Source organism: Labrus bergylta, chromosome 19, assembly GCF_963930695.1.
Source record: "Labrus bergylta chromosome 19, fLabBer1.1, whole genome shotgun sequence".
In the NCBI taxonomy this organism is placed as follows: domain Eukaryota; kingdom Metazoa; phylum Chordata; class Actinopteri; order Labriformes; family Labridae; genus Labrus; species Labrus bergylta.
The window spans coordinates 15,363,249-15,376,160 of NC_089213.1; the positions used below are offsets into that span (position 1 = coordinate 15,363,249).

At 41.5% G+C, this 12,912-nt stretch overlaps 1 protein-coding gene across 4 annotated transcripts in view; it reads right to left on the reverse strand.

Annotated features, from left to right (window-relative positions):
* Positions 1 to 477: 477 nt before the first annotated feature.
* col16a1 (collagen, type XVI, alpha 1) overlaps positions 478 to 12,912 on the reverse strand; it is a 75,272-nt gene continuing 62,837 nt past the window's right edge. For all 4 annotated transcript variants that reach the window (XM_065947787.1, XM_065947789.1, XM_065947788.1 and 1 more), the window contains 15 exons: positions 12,796 to 12,867; positions 12,644 to 12,697; positions 12,490 to 12,534; positions 10,780 to 10,824; positions 9,603 to 9,656; positions 9,376 to 9,429; positions 9,229 to 9,279; positions 8,161 to 8,250; positions 7,995 to 8,030; positions 7,834 to 7,878; positions 5,792 to 5,986; positions 5,516 to 5,579; positions 5,147 to 5,320; positions 4,964 to 5,041; positions 478 to 2,035 (listed from right to left, as the gene is read on the reverse strand). In XM_065947787.1, the coding sequence (XP_065803859.1) occupies positions 1,842 to 2,035; positions 4,964 to 5,041; positions 5,147 to 5,320; positions 5,516 to 5,579; positions 5,792 to 5,986; positions 7,834 to 7,878; positions 7,995 to 8,030; positions 8,161 to 8,250; positions 9,229 to 9,279; positions 9,376 to 9,429; positions 9,603 to 9,656; positions 10,780 to 10,824; positions 12,490 to 12,534; positions 12,644 to 12,697; positions 12,796 to 12,867 (1,251 nt within the window). In that variant the 3' untranslated portion in view covers positions 478 to 1,841. The remainder of the gene's footprint in view (positions 2,036 to 4,963; positions 5,042 to 5,146; positions 5,321 to 5,515; positions 5,580 to 5,791; positions 5,987 to 7,833; positions 7,879 to 7,994; positions 8,031 to 8,160; positions 8,251 to 9,228; positions 9,280 to 9,375; positions 9,430 to 9,602; positions 9,657 to 10,779; positions 10,825 to 12,489; positions 12,535 to 12,643; positions 12,698 to 12,795; positions 12,868 to 12,912) is intronic.

Here is a 12,912-nt window from a genome sequence, read left to right on the forward strand (position 1 = left end):
TTAGCGTATAAGCTTTGGACTATGGTCACGTAGAGTGCTTAATGACTAATATGCTACTAACTAGCATGCTAATAAGCAACTAGTTAATGGTGAATATTGTGGCCTTAATTTTAAAGTCTTAAAAAACAAATTAAAATAAACAAATTGGTGCGCTGGATGGCCTAGCATGTTGCACAACCCATTAGGGCTGGCTGTCGTCCTCCCAGCGGGCAGCCAGATGTAGTCTTTTACCTGCGGTTCTTTTCCCTGTGTGTAGTTCCAGACTCTCGTCTCTGTTTGTAACTCAATCAACTGTCTGCAACTACAAACTGATGCAAAACAACTACAGAGAGACATATACAACTACACACAAATGCAAAGAAATAACTACAAATTCCTCTGAAGAAGGGGAAAGATGGCTGGCCTTGTACTCTGTATATTATATTATTATTTCATTGATGGATTACAGGTTGACAATGATGAACAAATGATACTGCATCTTTGAAAAGCACATTTTATTCAGCTTAAGGTCAATATATCCAATGGTTGGGCTTGTGATAAACAAAGGTCAAAGTTCAAACTACTGATTAAACTAGAGATGAAAGAAGTGGTTGCGATTTGAAACTCCATATACTTCCACATACAAAACATATTTAAAAAGACAGCCTTAATATACATTCATATGACACACAACAAAAGCTTTTTTTGTGATGCTTTCCAGAATATTTTCGCTTCGGATTGTGAGAGTTGGGAGGACATGCTCAGTGAGTTGTATCGCAGTACATGTGGAGAATGAGCTGAATTATTGCTCTCATCTTCTTAAACAAATGCCTGGTGAAGCAGACAGATGGCTGTAACCGCTGCTTTGGAATACACAATGAGATGAAATGCTTTAGAATTGCTGTTTTTCCCCAAAAAAGACGGGAGTTAAAATGAGACAAAAATCAACTTAAGTGACATAATTACAAAAGCCAATATGATATCCTGGGTAAACATTTTTTTTTCCATAAATAATTTGCCTGTTACTGAACACAGTTTTCCTTTTTTTAAAGCTTATAGATCTGAAAATGTATCCCTCTGGCATTTTGTGTTGCTTTCTATCCACTGAGAATGAAAAACAAGTGGCTGACCATGCAGAAGTCCTTTATGAAATCTGTTGAAAAAGTATAAAAAGCCACTATATATAAATATAAATATATACAAGACAGTCAATTCCATCAAAGAGGGTTGAATGCACAGTTTGGACATCTGTTTTGACTGAACTGGAAAACATTTCTTTGGGAAGTTCTTGCGGCCAAATTCACATACATATCACATCACACAAACGGTATATCAGAAATGCATGAGATGCGTCCTAAATGGGATTCAGTGAGATAGGAGGGGAAAAAAGATATGAGTGGTGGAAAAGTGCTGCAATAATTGTGTATGTTCTCCTCCTACAGATTAAGCTAGAGAAAGAAAAGAGGCCAGAATTAATAAAGGGGATGTAAAAATAGATTGTGATTCATGTCACCTCCCCTTGGTTGTTTGAAGATGTACAAAAGGAGTGAAACACAGAGAGGAAAGAGGCAGGACAACAATCAAAGGCGGTAATGTAGCAATGATTTTGTAGTCGCAAAAAGAATGATGCAATAAAAAAAATGTGCTGCTGGTGCTTCTTTGCAGGCCTCATTCCAGTGGGCATAATAAAAAAGGGGTTTTGCTCACATCTGCAGAGGAAATCTGTAGGTTAATCTTTACAATTCAACAACAAAGGGCTTCTTTATTACATCTTGTGGTCAGGTTTAATATCGTTGGGTCTTCCTGTCTTCTTTGTAGTCCCTTTGGTTCAGTCCCCCTCTCCTGCATCACCTCCAGCCCTCTTACCAGGGGCCCTTGATAGGTGGGCCCTTGGGGCTGTACTCTACTTGATGGCTCCTACAGTCGCCAGGATTACAGCGGCCATCGTGTCCTTTTGAACCAGGCTGTCCAGAGGGACCTGGGATCCCCGGAACACCCTGCTGGCCGACGGGTCCTGGGGGTCCAATCTTACTGTAACCTGGAGGGCCTGGGACACCTGTAGGAGGAAAAGGAAATGGAAAAGGGAGGGATTGTAATAATTGTGGCACTTCCAAATGATTTCCTATTACTTTCCTTATTGTCTTTCTTGCCTGCAGTGCAATGAAAGATTCAATCCACTCTTTTGTGTCACATAAGGAGTGAAAGTAAGTCAGCCAAAGGTTTAGGCAACCTTGTTGTCGAAAAAAAGGTGTTATTCTTAAAACTTTTCCCTGCGTATGTCCGAGGAATTGTTGGTGCAGTGGCCACACCAGTGAAAACCTGCATGTGGAGTGGGAAGCCAGCAGGAGAGATGGTGCACAACTTAATTAAAGTTTGTATAAAGTTTGTCCTATAAGTGTTTCAAAGGTTTATCTTTCTCTTTGTGAAACGTAACTTTTGTGTAAAAATATTTCTTTGCACTTCTACGCAAAAATATCTAACTGTTCCACCTCCATGGCACCAGCCTGTTAGTCTGCTTGATACGGTTTGATATGATGAAGCCAAGAAGAGAAAAGCAACAAGCGTCCCTGCAGACGTCATATCACAACGTAACGTTAGTGTGAGTGCACTCTCATTTGCTTCTCCTCACTGAGGTTGGTGAAGGAATCCACTCAGTGCAGTCAGGTGTGTGTGTGTGGCTGATTGGTCTGATTAAGCACAGGTTTGGGGATCTTATATATATACTCCTGGACTCCAGTGCTCTGTGCTGACTCATTATCTCACCTTCAGAGGTAGTGAGTGCATCTCGGCTGCAAAAACACCAACAAAAACTTTCTGCGTATTTGCTCACTATTGCTGGTTTTCTCTCAGAGTGTAACCTGTGGTGCTGGGGAGTTTTTACACCAGCTTGGTTTGTTCTCTTTAAGGCCTCCCTGGCAGCCATTGTGGGGTGTTTTTGTGTTTCATGGGTTTCCCAGATAATTTAGTTTCATGTCAGCTACTTGGCAGCAGAGTTGAAGTTCCTCTCTATCATTGAACCATTTAGTCGAGGAAGTTTGTTTATTCTTGCTCATTTCTACGCTTGATTCCCCTCTCCCGTCTAATCGCTTGCGATTTTTGTGGTTATCCCTCTGGGACAACCTTGAGACTACCCCGGGTCTGCACCTGCGTCCCCCCCTTCCCCCTTTCCTGACAGTTACGCTGTATTGTTATCAATGTCGTTGATGTCTCAGCTTTACCAGGTGCAGAGAGTCTTCTAACCCAAGTTATGCTTCAGGCTTGCACACAAACATAAATAAATCCATGTGACTTTGACCGTTTAAATTGTTGAGGAGCCAGATGCCCTAGCGGTTATATTGTGCGCTCCATGTTCAGAGGCTACAGTCTTTAGCACAGCAGCCGTGTGTTCCAATCCGACCTCAGCTCTTTGCTGCTTGTCACCCACGACTCTCTCCTCAACATTTCATGCCTCTCTTCAGCTGTCTCTAATAAAGGCCCAAAAACAAAATGATCACAAAAAAAAGTTGAAATTGTAGAATGCACCTTTAAGACATGCTGTGTGCATCCAAATTGCAGAAGGCCCACTGTATCTGACAGTAGACAGTCCCTTCTCTCTGTACTGTTATGCTGTTAGGACCTACTGTTCAGTTGGCGCACACATTTGTCTTTGTCTGATTCATTCAATGTGGAAGTGGCGTCATCAGCCCGCCTCATGTTATCGACACTCCAACTCAGATGTGATATGCACGATGGCTCAGTAAATAATACAAAACTTCACATTGCATTTTAACAATTTAATAACTTAACATTTGAAAGGCGCCGAACCCGAACCGGCCGCAACCATCCTCATTTATTTATATATTTTTTTTAATACTCCTTTGTTTTGATTTGGAGGCACACATTTCGCACAGCATTATGGGGGTTAATATATAACTAATTTCCTGGAAGGCTGCATCCAAACCATACTGCACACAACCCGGAAGTTAGCGTCCATGTATACTGAGGTGGACTGAAAAAATGCCCACTGAATGACCACGAGGGTTCAGTCTACTGAAAAGTCTGCACTGCATACCGAACTGTGGTTACTAGGGGAGCGACGTCACTAGACGACGCCTTGTATTTATCCTTGGAGTTAGTTTCTGCCATGGATGGAAACCTGTAACTGAGCTCCAATTGCCTCTCAACTCAACAGTAATGTGAGGGTTAGCGTGGACAGTGTTTTGCTCATGTATGATAAAATAGTAGCCGTACACTTTGTAAGGCTGATGTGTCGTTTGAAGTAAACGCGGTTGTGCTCTGCCTCTAATGCTATCCAAAACCCCATTAACCACGAGGCATGGAAAAGCAAAATCCGGTAATATAACTGTACCTTTTTAAGTCGACAAGTTTCTTTGTCTACCAACAACATAACCTGTCTGCTTGTCAACACATGCATGTTACCTGTGATGGGGAGCCATAACAGCACTGTGAGTTTTATGACAGTGCAGTTGGATTCAGAGACCTTTGGTTGGGGACAAATGTGCACCAACCAAATTCCTTCATTATGTTGTGTAATGTCACTACCATACCCATTGTGAGGGGAACATAGGCGATCATTAAATAACCATCAAAATCATATTCTAATCATTTGATGAAACAATTGGTTTTTCAACCATTAATACCTGTAAACCTAAAATAAGCAAACTGCTCCCTGTAAAATAACTGCAGATACTTGTATGTAAATCTAGCCAAAGGCATCTGAACTCCACAAAAAAATAATCTTGAACTTCAACTGAGTTTTGAGTAACCAAGAGACACTATAACCATTTGAACTATTTGACCTTTTCCACAGGCATTAGGTTGAAGCTTGAGGTTTAGCTTTGTGTGTTGTGTTAATAAAACAAACAACTTCTAGTGGAGGACTTTTTTCTGTCATACATATACTCATGTATGCCCAGTTGCTAACTATTATCTACAGATTTAAGTAAAAGCACTGATCCATGATCAGTGGTATACAGTATATTACCTGGTGCTCCTGGTGGTCCTACATCTCCCATCTCACCCACACCCTTATCTCCTTTTTCTCCATTTGGTCCTCGTGGCCCTATGAAGATATCAGTCACATATTTTGAGTGTTTAACAGTTTACAGTGCACTAAGAACACATGTTTAACTGTGATAGTGCTCGGAAGATAAGTGGCATAACAGACCTGGGGGTCCTGGGCCTCCTGGCCGACCTTGTCTGCCAATTTGTCCAGGCATCCCTGGTGCTCCCTGGGATCCAGGATTACCTGGCGTTCCGTCTTTTCCTGGGGGCCCGGGCCTACCTGGGGATGCCATCTCTACTGGCGTCTGCATTCGAGACATGTAGTAGCCCATTCTCTCTGAGGGAGGATTAACGCACAATAACAAACAATGCAGCAGGAGTTGAGGCGTCCCAGAGGAGTTACATAATTATTCTTTCACAGAGAGATTTTCATCTGAGGAGAAAATGTTGCTCGAGTCTAAAACTGCACAGTCATGCAGAGTGAATGATCCCATATCAATGTCCATTTGCAGAGATGAACACATGCCCTCACCATCAAAGACCTTGATGACCTGCTGGCGGATGAAGTTCTTGATTTCATCATAATTGACTACAGCCTGTTCAAGAGCAGAGAAATGAAGAGAAAAACAAAAGGGCAAACATTAATTAAGGTAGATAATTAGAAAAAAAACATTATTTACAAGAGCAGATGGAGCTGGTGAGCGCCTCTGGCCATTGTACTATTTGTCATTACCTCCTCTCAAATCTAAGACTGTTAAAGTTTGAGTCGCAGCTTTAGTGCACAGAAAGTAATGGAAGTGTTTCTCACATCATTTCCTGGTGACCCTGGAGTTCCAGGGAGTCCTGGGGTTCCATCTGAGCCCTGGCTTCCCCTCTCTCCTCTGGGTCCTGCGGGGCCAATCATGGGCTGTGCATCCTTGGCGTGATAACCCCCACCACCTGGAAGCCCCGGTCTACCTCTCTCTCCAGCAGGACCTCTAAGGCCTTGGGAACCTTGCTCACCCTGGGAGATAGATAAACACAGGCTCACACATTAAATGGTGTGGTAAATGGACTGGAGCTTCAGACTACTCAAAGCGCTTTTACACCTCAGGTCACACCTAACCATTCAAACACTGCTGCTACGTAAAGTGGCCATGAGTATTAGCTTATCCCAATCCATACACACTTATACACCTCTGACGTAGCAGATGAGGTAACTTGGGGTTAAGTGTCTTGCCCAAGGACACATCGGATATGTGGCTGCAGGAGCTGGAAATCCAACATCAAACCCTCCTTTTTAATAACAAGTTCTGTTGCGTTGTTTTCTCTGTAATTACCTCATCAGTGCAGGCAATGTCTGGCATATCACTGCAACGAGCTTATTGTTTTGTTTTCTAGATTGCCAGAAAATTACCCCTTATCACACAAGTTACAAGCTATGGTCTCTTGAAATAATGAGATAAATTAATTCTGTGAAAATGGAAACGCCAGCTTTGCTTTCCTTTAGGTAACAGGCAAAATAATAAGCACTCTTGAGAAAACAGCTGAAAATAACTGTCACTGGACAAGCAGCGCTGTTATCTCAGATAAATAAGTGGATCTGTAGAGAAAAAACAACAACCAGAAAGGACTCCTTATGACTGGACAATGGGGGAAATAAAATGTATGGATGCATGAAAAAGATGAACGCTGCTCTCATGTCTGCTAACAAAGCATGACGCTTGAGCCGCGAGACATTAGCTAAGCTTAGCATAACGACTGATGACAATAAAACAGAGAGCATGGTGCGATCGAAAAGGTCAGCTAGCAATCAAACATTAGCACTTTTCAAGCTCAGTAACAAATAATAGCATGTTTATTCAATTCTTGGAGGAGCTTGGGTAAAACTTCAGCTGATAAGGTAGCTGTTACACACTACAACTCTTAGTGCTAAGCTAATCTAAACAAATATAAGTGACTTAAGGGGTTAGCTTACTATTAAACAAAGACATATGAGTGGTTCCAATCTGTTAACTTACTCTGAGAAACAACAATTGGCCAAGTATTTGTTCCCTCCTTCTATCTCTTATCAGTTTGAACATTTAGCTAATTCTTTAGCTTCTTTAATGTAATTAAAGATTTGTATTTACCGACTTTAGAGCATAAGAAGCAGGCATGTAAGGCAGCTTTGTGCCACACCTATACTACACTTCTACAGAAAAGAGCCCACCATTGGACAGTTTTAAATACACTTAACAGTCATGCAACATTAGGGACAGTGATTTATCAGGGACAAAGAAGCCCATAATGGACGTCTAATGTTTACATGTCAGCGTCAGACAAGTGGCTCTCGAAACAGAGAGGAGGAAGAAGAATAGAGAAGTCCGTTCTTGTCTTTCTCCTCTGTTCTCTTCTGTGCAGCTAAAACCCTGACAATGCCATCCTGTCAGCGTGACAAATAGCCTCATCTAGCATCTCTCCTCTTGCTTAATAGCATTATCCCAGAGGCAGAGAATAACTTTATCATTGTATCCACCTAAAGTGCTGTTAGGAGAGGTCCAACAGGCTCTGTAGCTACAGAGGTCTGGCAGGGCGGCTGGCTGCCAGCTCGCCGAGGGGTGAAGTGAGGCGAGAAGGAAGGAGGGGTGTCAGTGGGTGGGTCTGAGAGGGTTAGTGAACTGATGACTGTGTTAAGTGTGGGTGCTGAACGGGCAGAAACGGCGAGAGAGCAAAGAGCGCAGTTCTGTGCCGACCTCCCTGAGCACAAAAGAAACCGAACAAGGGAGCGTCTCGCTGAATTCAGATGCTGTGCGAGGGTAATGGATGATTGATGCTCGCCTTGACGACACACTATCACATAATACATCGCACCACCCCTGATTCAAGTACCTTTTGACCCGGCTGCCCGTTGTCCCCTGGCAGGCCCGCCGCTCCCTGTCAAAACAACCAAAGAAATATCCATCAATGGAATGAAATATAAACATCACCACATCGATCTCTCGCTATTATACTTTAATGGGGGACAGACACCACACCCAGACATTACTCACATCTTTACCCGCAGCACCGTCATTGCCAGGCTCGCCCTGAAGACGAAGTCAAGGTGGAGGATGAAAAAAAAAAAAAGAGAGAGATATTTTCAGCAGCAGCTTGAATGATATTTAATTGAAAGTGCTTCATTGTGGGTGACACATCTGGAGGTTAAGTGGTACTAACCATAGACCCTGGGTGTCCTGGTGGTCCTGGGGCTCCTCCCATTCCTGGATTACCCCTCTCACCAGTTTGGCCTTTTTCTCCTTTAATTCCCTTGCAGATAGAATAGATTTTCAAATGTTTGTTTTTTTTAATCCTCTTTCACAGATGCACATAAACACACCCACATGTGCACATGACATAACAATATATAGTTCATAATGCATTGTTTTTATTCTATAAGGCCTATCACATGTACTTATTTCTCATCAGCTCCTTTCTTTAGCCGTTTCAGTACATGTTGCTTCTGTAGTTATTAAGTGTCATGGGTTCTTGTTTGATTATTTCCACTGTATTTTTGGTTGTTATTTGTTTACTTGTTTATTCTGTCATTTCCTATCCCCTGTGTTTATTTTCCATTTCTTAATCCTGGCTTTAGTTTTTCCTGTTTTATTTTCTAGTTTTTGCCCCGTCTAGTGTTTATTCCTGCCTTTTCCGTGTCTTTCCCTCCAGTTGTGATTGCCCTGATTGTCTCCATCTGTGTCATTAGTCTCACCTGTGTCTGATTACTCCAGTCTTTGTGAGTTCATTATGTCTACCTCCCCCATGTTTCCATATTTATATAAAACAAGTTCATTCAATGATAAACTCCAGAGCCATGTTTCAACATGAACGGGAGGGAAAGGAGGTACTCAGGCCCTGGTTTGGTGCAATAATATAAAATGATAAAATACTTTCTGGTCTTCTGACCACTCAAAGTGCTTTTACACTTCATGTCACGTTCATCTATTCAAACACTCATTCATACACTGATGCCATGTTAAGTGCCTATCTGTATTAACTACGCCACCTGGGAGCAATTTGGGGTTCACAATGTTGCAGAGACGGCCACATTAACCCTTAAGTACAACAACACAAATGTAAAATACTACAGGAAGAAAGACACTAAAAGCTCAATAAAAGACTGAATGTGAAGTAGGATATGAGTAAGGGGAGACTACTTACTATTTCAAAATGAACAATAGCAGCTTAAGAAATCAGATAACAGATTTAGCAAGTATGATGGTGACATGTTTTAAGTGTTTGTCTTACCACTCCTGAGGGACCAGGAGGTCCTGGTGGGCCTGCTGGACCTGTAGCACCCTAATGGGGAAAGTGAACGCACACAAATATTCACACCAACGCGCCATGATAACAAAATATCATATGTGGTAAAGGTCAAGAGGGCAGAAATCTTACTATGTGACCAGAAGGTCCAGGTCGTCCCTGAGTTCCTGGAGTACCCGGGTCCCCCTGGAAAGGTCAGAAATTGACCTTTTTAGAGTGCAGTAGATTTATACTGACTATGATACATGCACTTGCATACACTTGCTGTGGGCTGGGATGCTAATATTTCCAATGTGTGCCACCTTTTTTTTTTTATCTTCAATGGAATTAAGGCATTAATGAAAACGCAAAATACTCACCTCATGACCCGGCCTGCCCGAAGCTCCAGGTGGACCTGATGGTCCAGCTTCACCCTAAAGGGATGCAATAGTAGATTTGTGAGTGGAAAGAACCACTATTATTGAAATGTGCGATAACATAAGCCAGAATTCCCCGTTTAAATGTTTTTCTGCTGTTTTACACAATATATGTGACATATCCCTCCTGAATCCAAAGTGAATCGACCAATTTTGTGTTTTTCACGAATGAGGCCAAGTGCACACGTACGTAGGTATTACTATTAAAATGTAGGTGAGTCATGCGCTTTGGCCGTTAATTCACACGAAAAACTGTGTTTTAATTCACTGAAAACGCACTTTAATGAAAACCTCCTTCCAGCGTGAAGATTTTCAAAAACTCAGATTAAGGTGTTTTATGTGTAGACCAGGAAAACTGGGCTCGTAGCATCACACTGTGTGCAGGTTTCTTCTGTTTGGTGTGATTCTTTGATGCTGTCATTCTGAACATTAGATGAGTGCAATGGCAGACGCAACCAAACTAGTCCTGGTGTTAATGTTGCTAACTGGACTTTTTACATGCTTACACATACATACACAGTTGCTCTCCCACTATGAAACGTCTGAATGGGTAACTTTGTAAATGAAATGGTCATTGCAGTGAAAATTTTCCCATGTCGAGGTCATAGCATGCTTGGCATGCTCACGACATCATCTTGCATTTTCATGTGGACGAAGATATTTTAGAGAATTTAGCGTGTGGACGGGGTTATCATTTAAAAAGGAGGAAAAAAACCTGTGTTAAATACTTTCCTACATGGGGACTAAGTCTGAATTGGAATATGAGGCTAGCTAGCTAGCTTAAGCGTCATCGGACCGCATCAAATGGTGTGAAAGCATGGCTACTACACCCTCTATCCAATGGGGAAAATGTATGTATACTGAGTGAGAAAGCATTCACTGTATAAAGTAATTTTTCTTATTTACTGAAATAAATAAATAAAAAATTAAGTGACCACTTTGTGATAATGATTAAAGTGTGATCAAATTCAAAGCCCTAGTTGAGACGTGTCAGTGTGAGTTTTCACAATTATCAGTTTGATAAAACGACTTGGCCTGATGCTTGAGCAACAGAGAGTTGCTATAAGGAGACAAACAGATGGACATGGTGTGATGGTAAAGCAATGAGTTGTTGGCTAACCTTCTGTCCTGGGAAGCCAGTATGGCCAGTTTTCCCTTTGAATCCCTGAGGAGAGACATCAAAGAGAATGCGATTGGTACAGTATCAAAATTCACAAAGTGGAGGCTGCCAAGGAACGGGCAGACGTGTCTTTGAAATCCTGAACACCTGCTCTTGGGTACAACACAAACTGAGATATAGAGAACGAGGCAGCGATATAAGAGGGAAAGAAAGAAAGGCAGCTTCTCATTTCTCCTCTGAAGCTGGGTGTGAATATCACTACTTTGCTGTGCAAAAAACTCAGAAAGTTAGAAAGATCTGAGAGGACGACAGGAAGCGTGGAAGTTTAAATGGGGTCACAACACCAATGACACGAACAAGAGTCGGTAATGACTGCACATACCAATGTAGAGTGTTCGCAAGTGGGAAATATCATGAACAGTCCATTAAAATGTGACCTGTATGCTGTGGATCCTATACAAATGTTAAATAATTAATATGATCACACCAGTTGGGATCTGTCCTTAAACTTGGATACACAATGGCAAATACTCAGAATATTCAGCCAGCATTGCAAATCCATCTCTCCAAAAAGAGCTTTGGAAGGAAAAAGGTTTAGTCATGCAGGCTGATTGTGATTGTTTTCTCTGAAACAAGATACTGAATGTTAAAAAATGATGAAGACACTTCTGATGTGAAAGCTTGAAGAAACACCAAATTTAGAATAATATCTTGGCCCCCATGGACAGCCATGCTGGTGACTCTCTGGTGTTTCAAATATTTGGTAATTTACCAAATGATTGGACTAATTAAAAGTCTGAACTCATATTGGCGCTAGAAGGAAAATAAGATAATTAGTCGGAGGTTATTAAAATTAATCCTAGAGGGGAAATAAATGAGATTGTAGAGGCAATTTACTCAAAACCACAAATATCAGCCTTGTGTTGGTGCTACAGGAGATGTCTCTGTACGGTATGAGCGTACATCATATTTGAAAAATACTGTCTGTTCTATGGTTTGTGCCAATCCATCTTGGAGAGTTTCAGGTATTTTAATGTGGTAAGTGAAGAAATTTGACCCTGCTGGTGGCACAAAAAGTCAGTTAATCACTAATATTTATTGAAAGGTTAATCCTCTGGATACCATGAGTATCTGGACCAAATGTCATGAGAATCCTTCCGATATTTACGGCCACATTTCTCTTTACACCAAAATATCTCAACCCCAGTATTGACCCAGGAGAAGTTGGAGTCAGGGTTCTTGCCAGTCCATTATGTATAAATGCTACATTTTACCAAATAAGACAAAACCTGTTATGCACATAGGAAGAAAAGTGAGGAGGGTCACATAGTCTGAGGGATACTGCTTCTGGGGCCCCTCGGTACGAATTCAAAATTGTAATCATTGACACGTTTCAAACCAACCAACTGAACTAATTAACCATTCCATGTCACCAGCATATTAAAAAAAAAGGAAACAAAATGTGACAACTTTTTTTAAAAGTAATTTTCTAAAACAGCCTCACGGGTAGATAAAATCGTTTTACAAAAACAAATCTACAGACAAGTAAAATATGAGCATCAAAATGCATATCATGTTAGGATCTGTGCACATAATGAACATTAATACTTAAAATAAACACAGTAAGCTTCTAATGTCTTATTCATGTGTTTCACACTGGATGGATAGAAAATCACATCGGGTCATGTTCATGTTAGAGGCAATACTAACCGGGATTCCTCGAGGTCCCGCTGGGCCTGGAGGTCCTGCTTCACCCTGATAATGAAAGAATAAACAGTGTCAAAGGTCAAATATTAAATGCATGTCTTTGACTAAATACTCATTGACTTCAGTGTGTGTTTATGTGCGTGTGTGCACAACTCACCCTTAGCCCTGCTTTTCCATCTTTTCCATCCATTCCCTCAATGCCAGGGGGTCCCTTTGAATGCACACACAGAGAACAGTGCACATGTCAATTTTGGACAGTATACAGATCATGATTATGTATGTTGGCGTGGAAATAGAATATGTATATACCATCAGCCCTGGTGAGCCTGGAGAGCCTGAGGGTCCTGTTGGTCCTTGAGAGCCTTGATGGCCATCATTGCCCTTTAAAAACATTTTTTTTTTTTATTTCAACAAATGATGACTTTA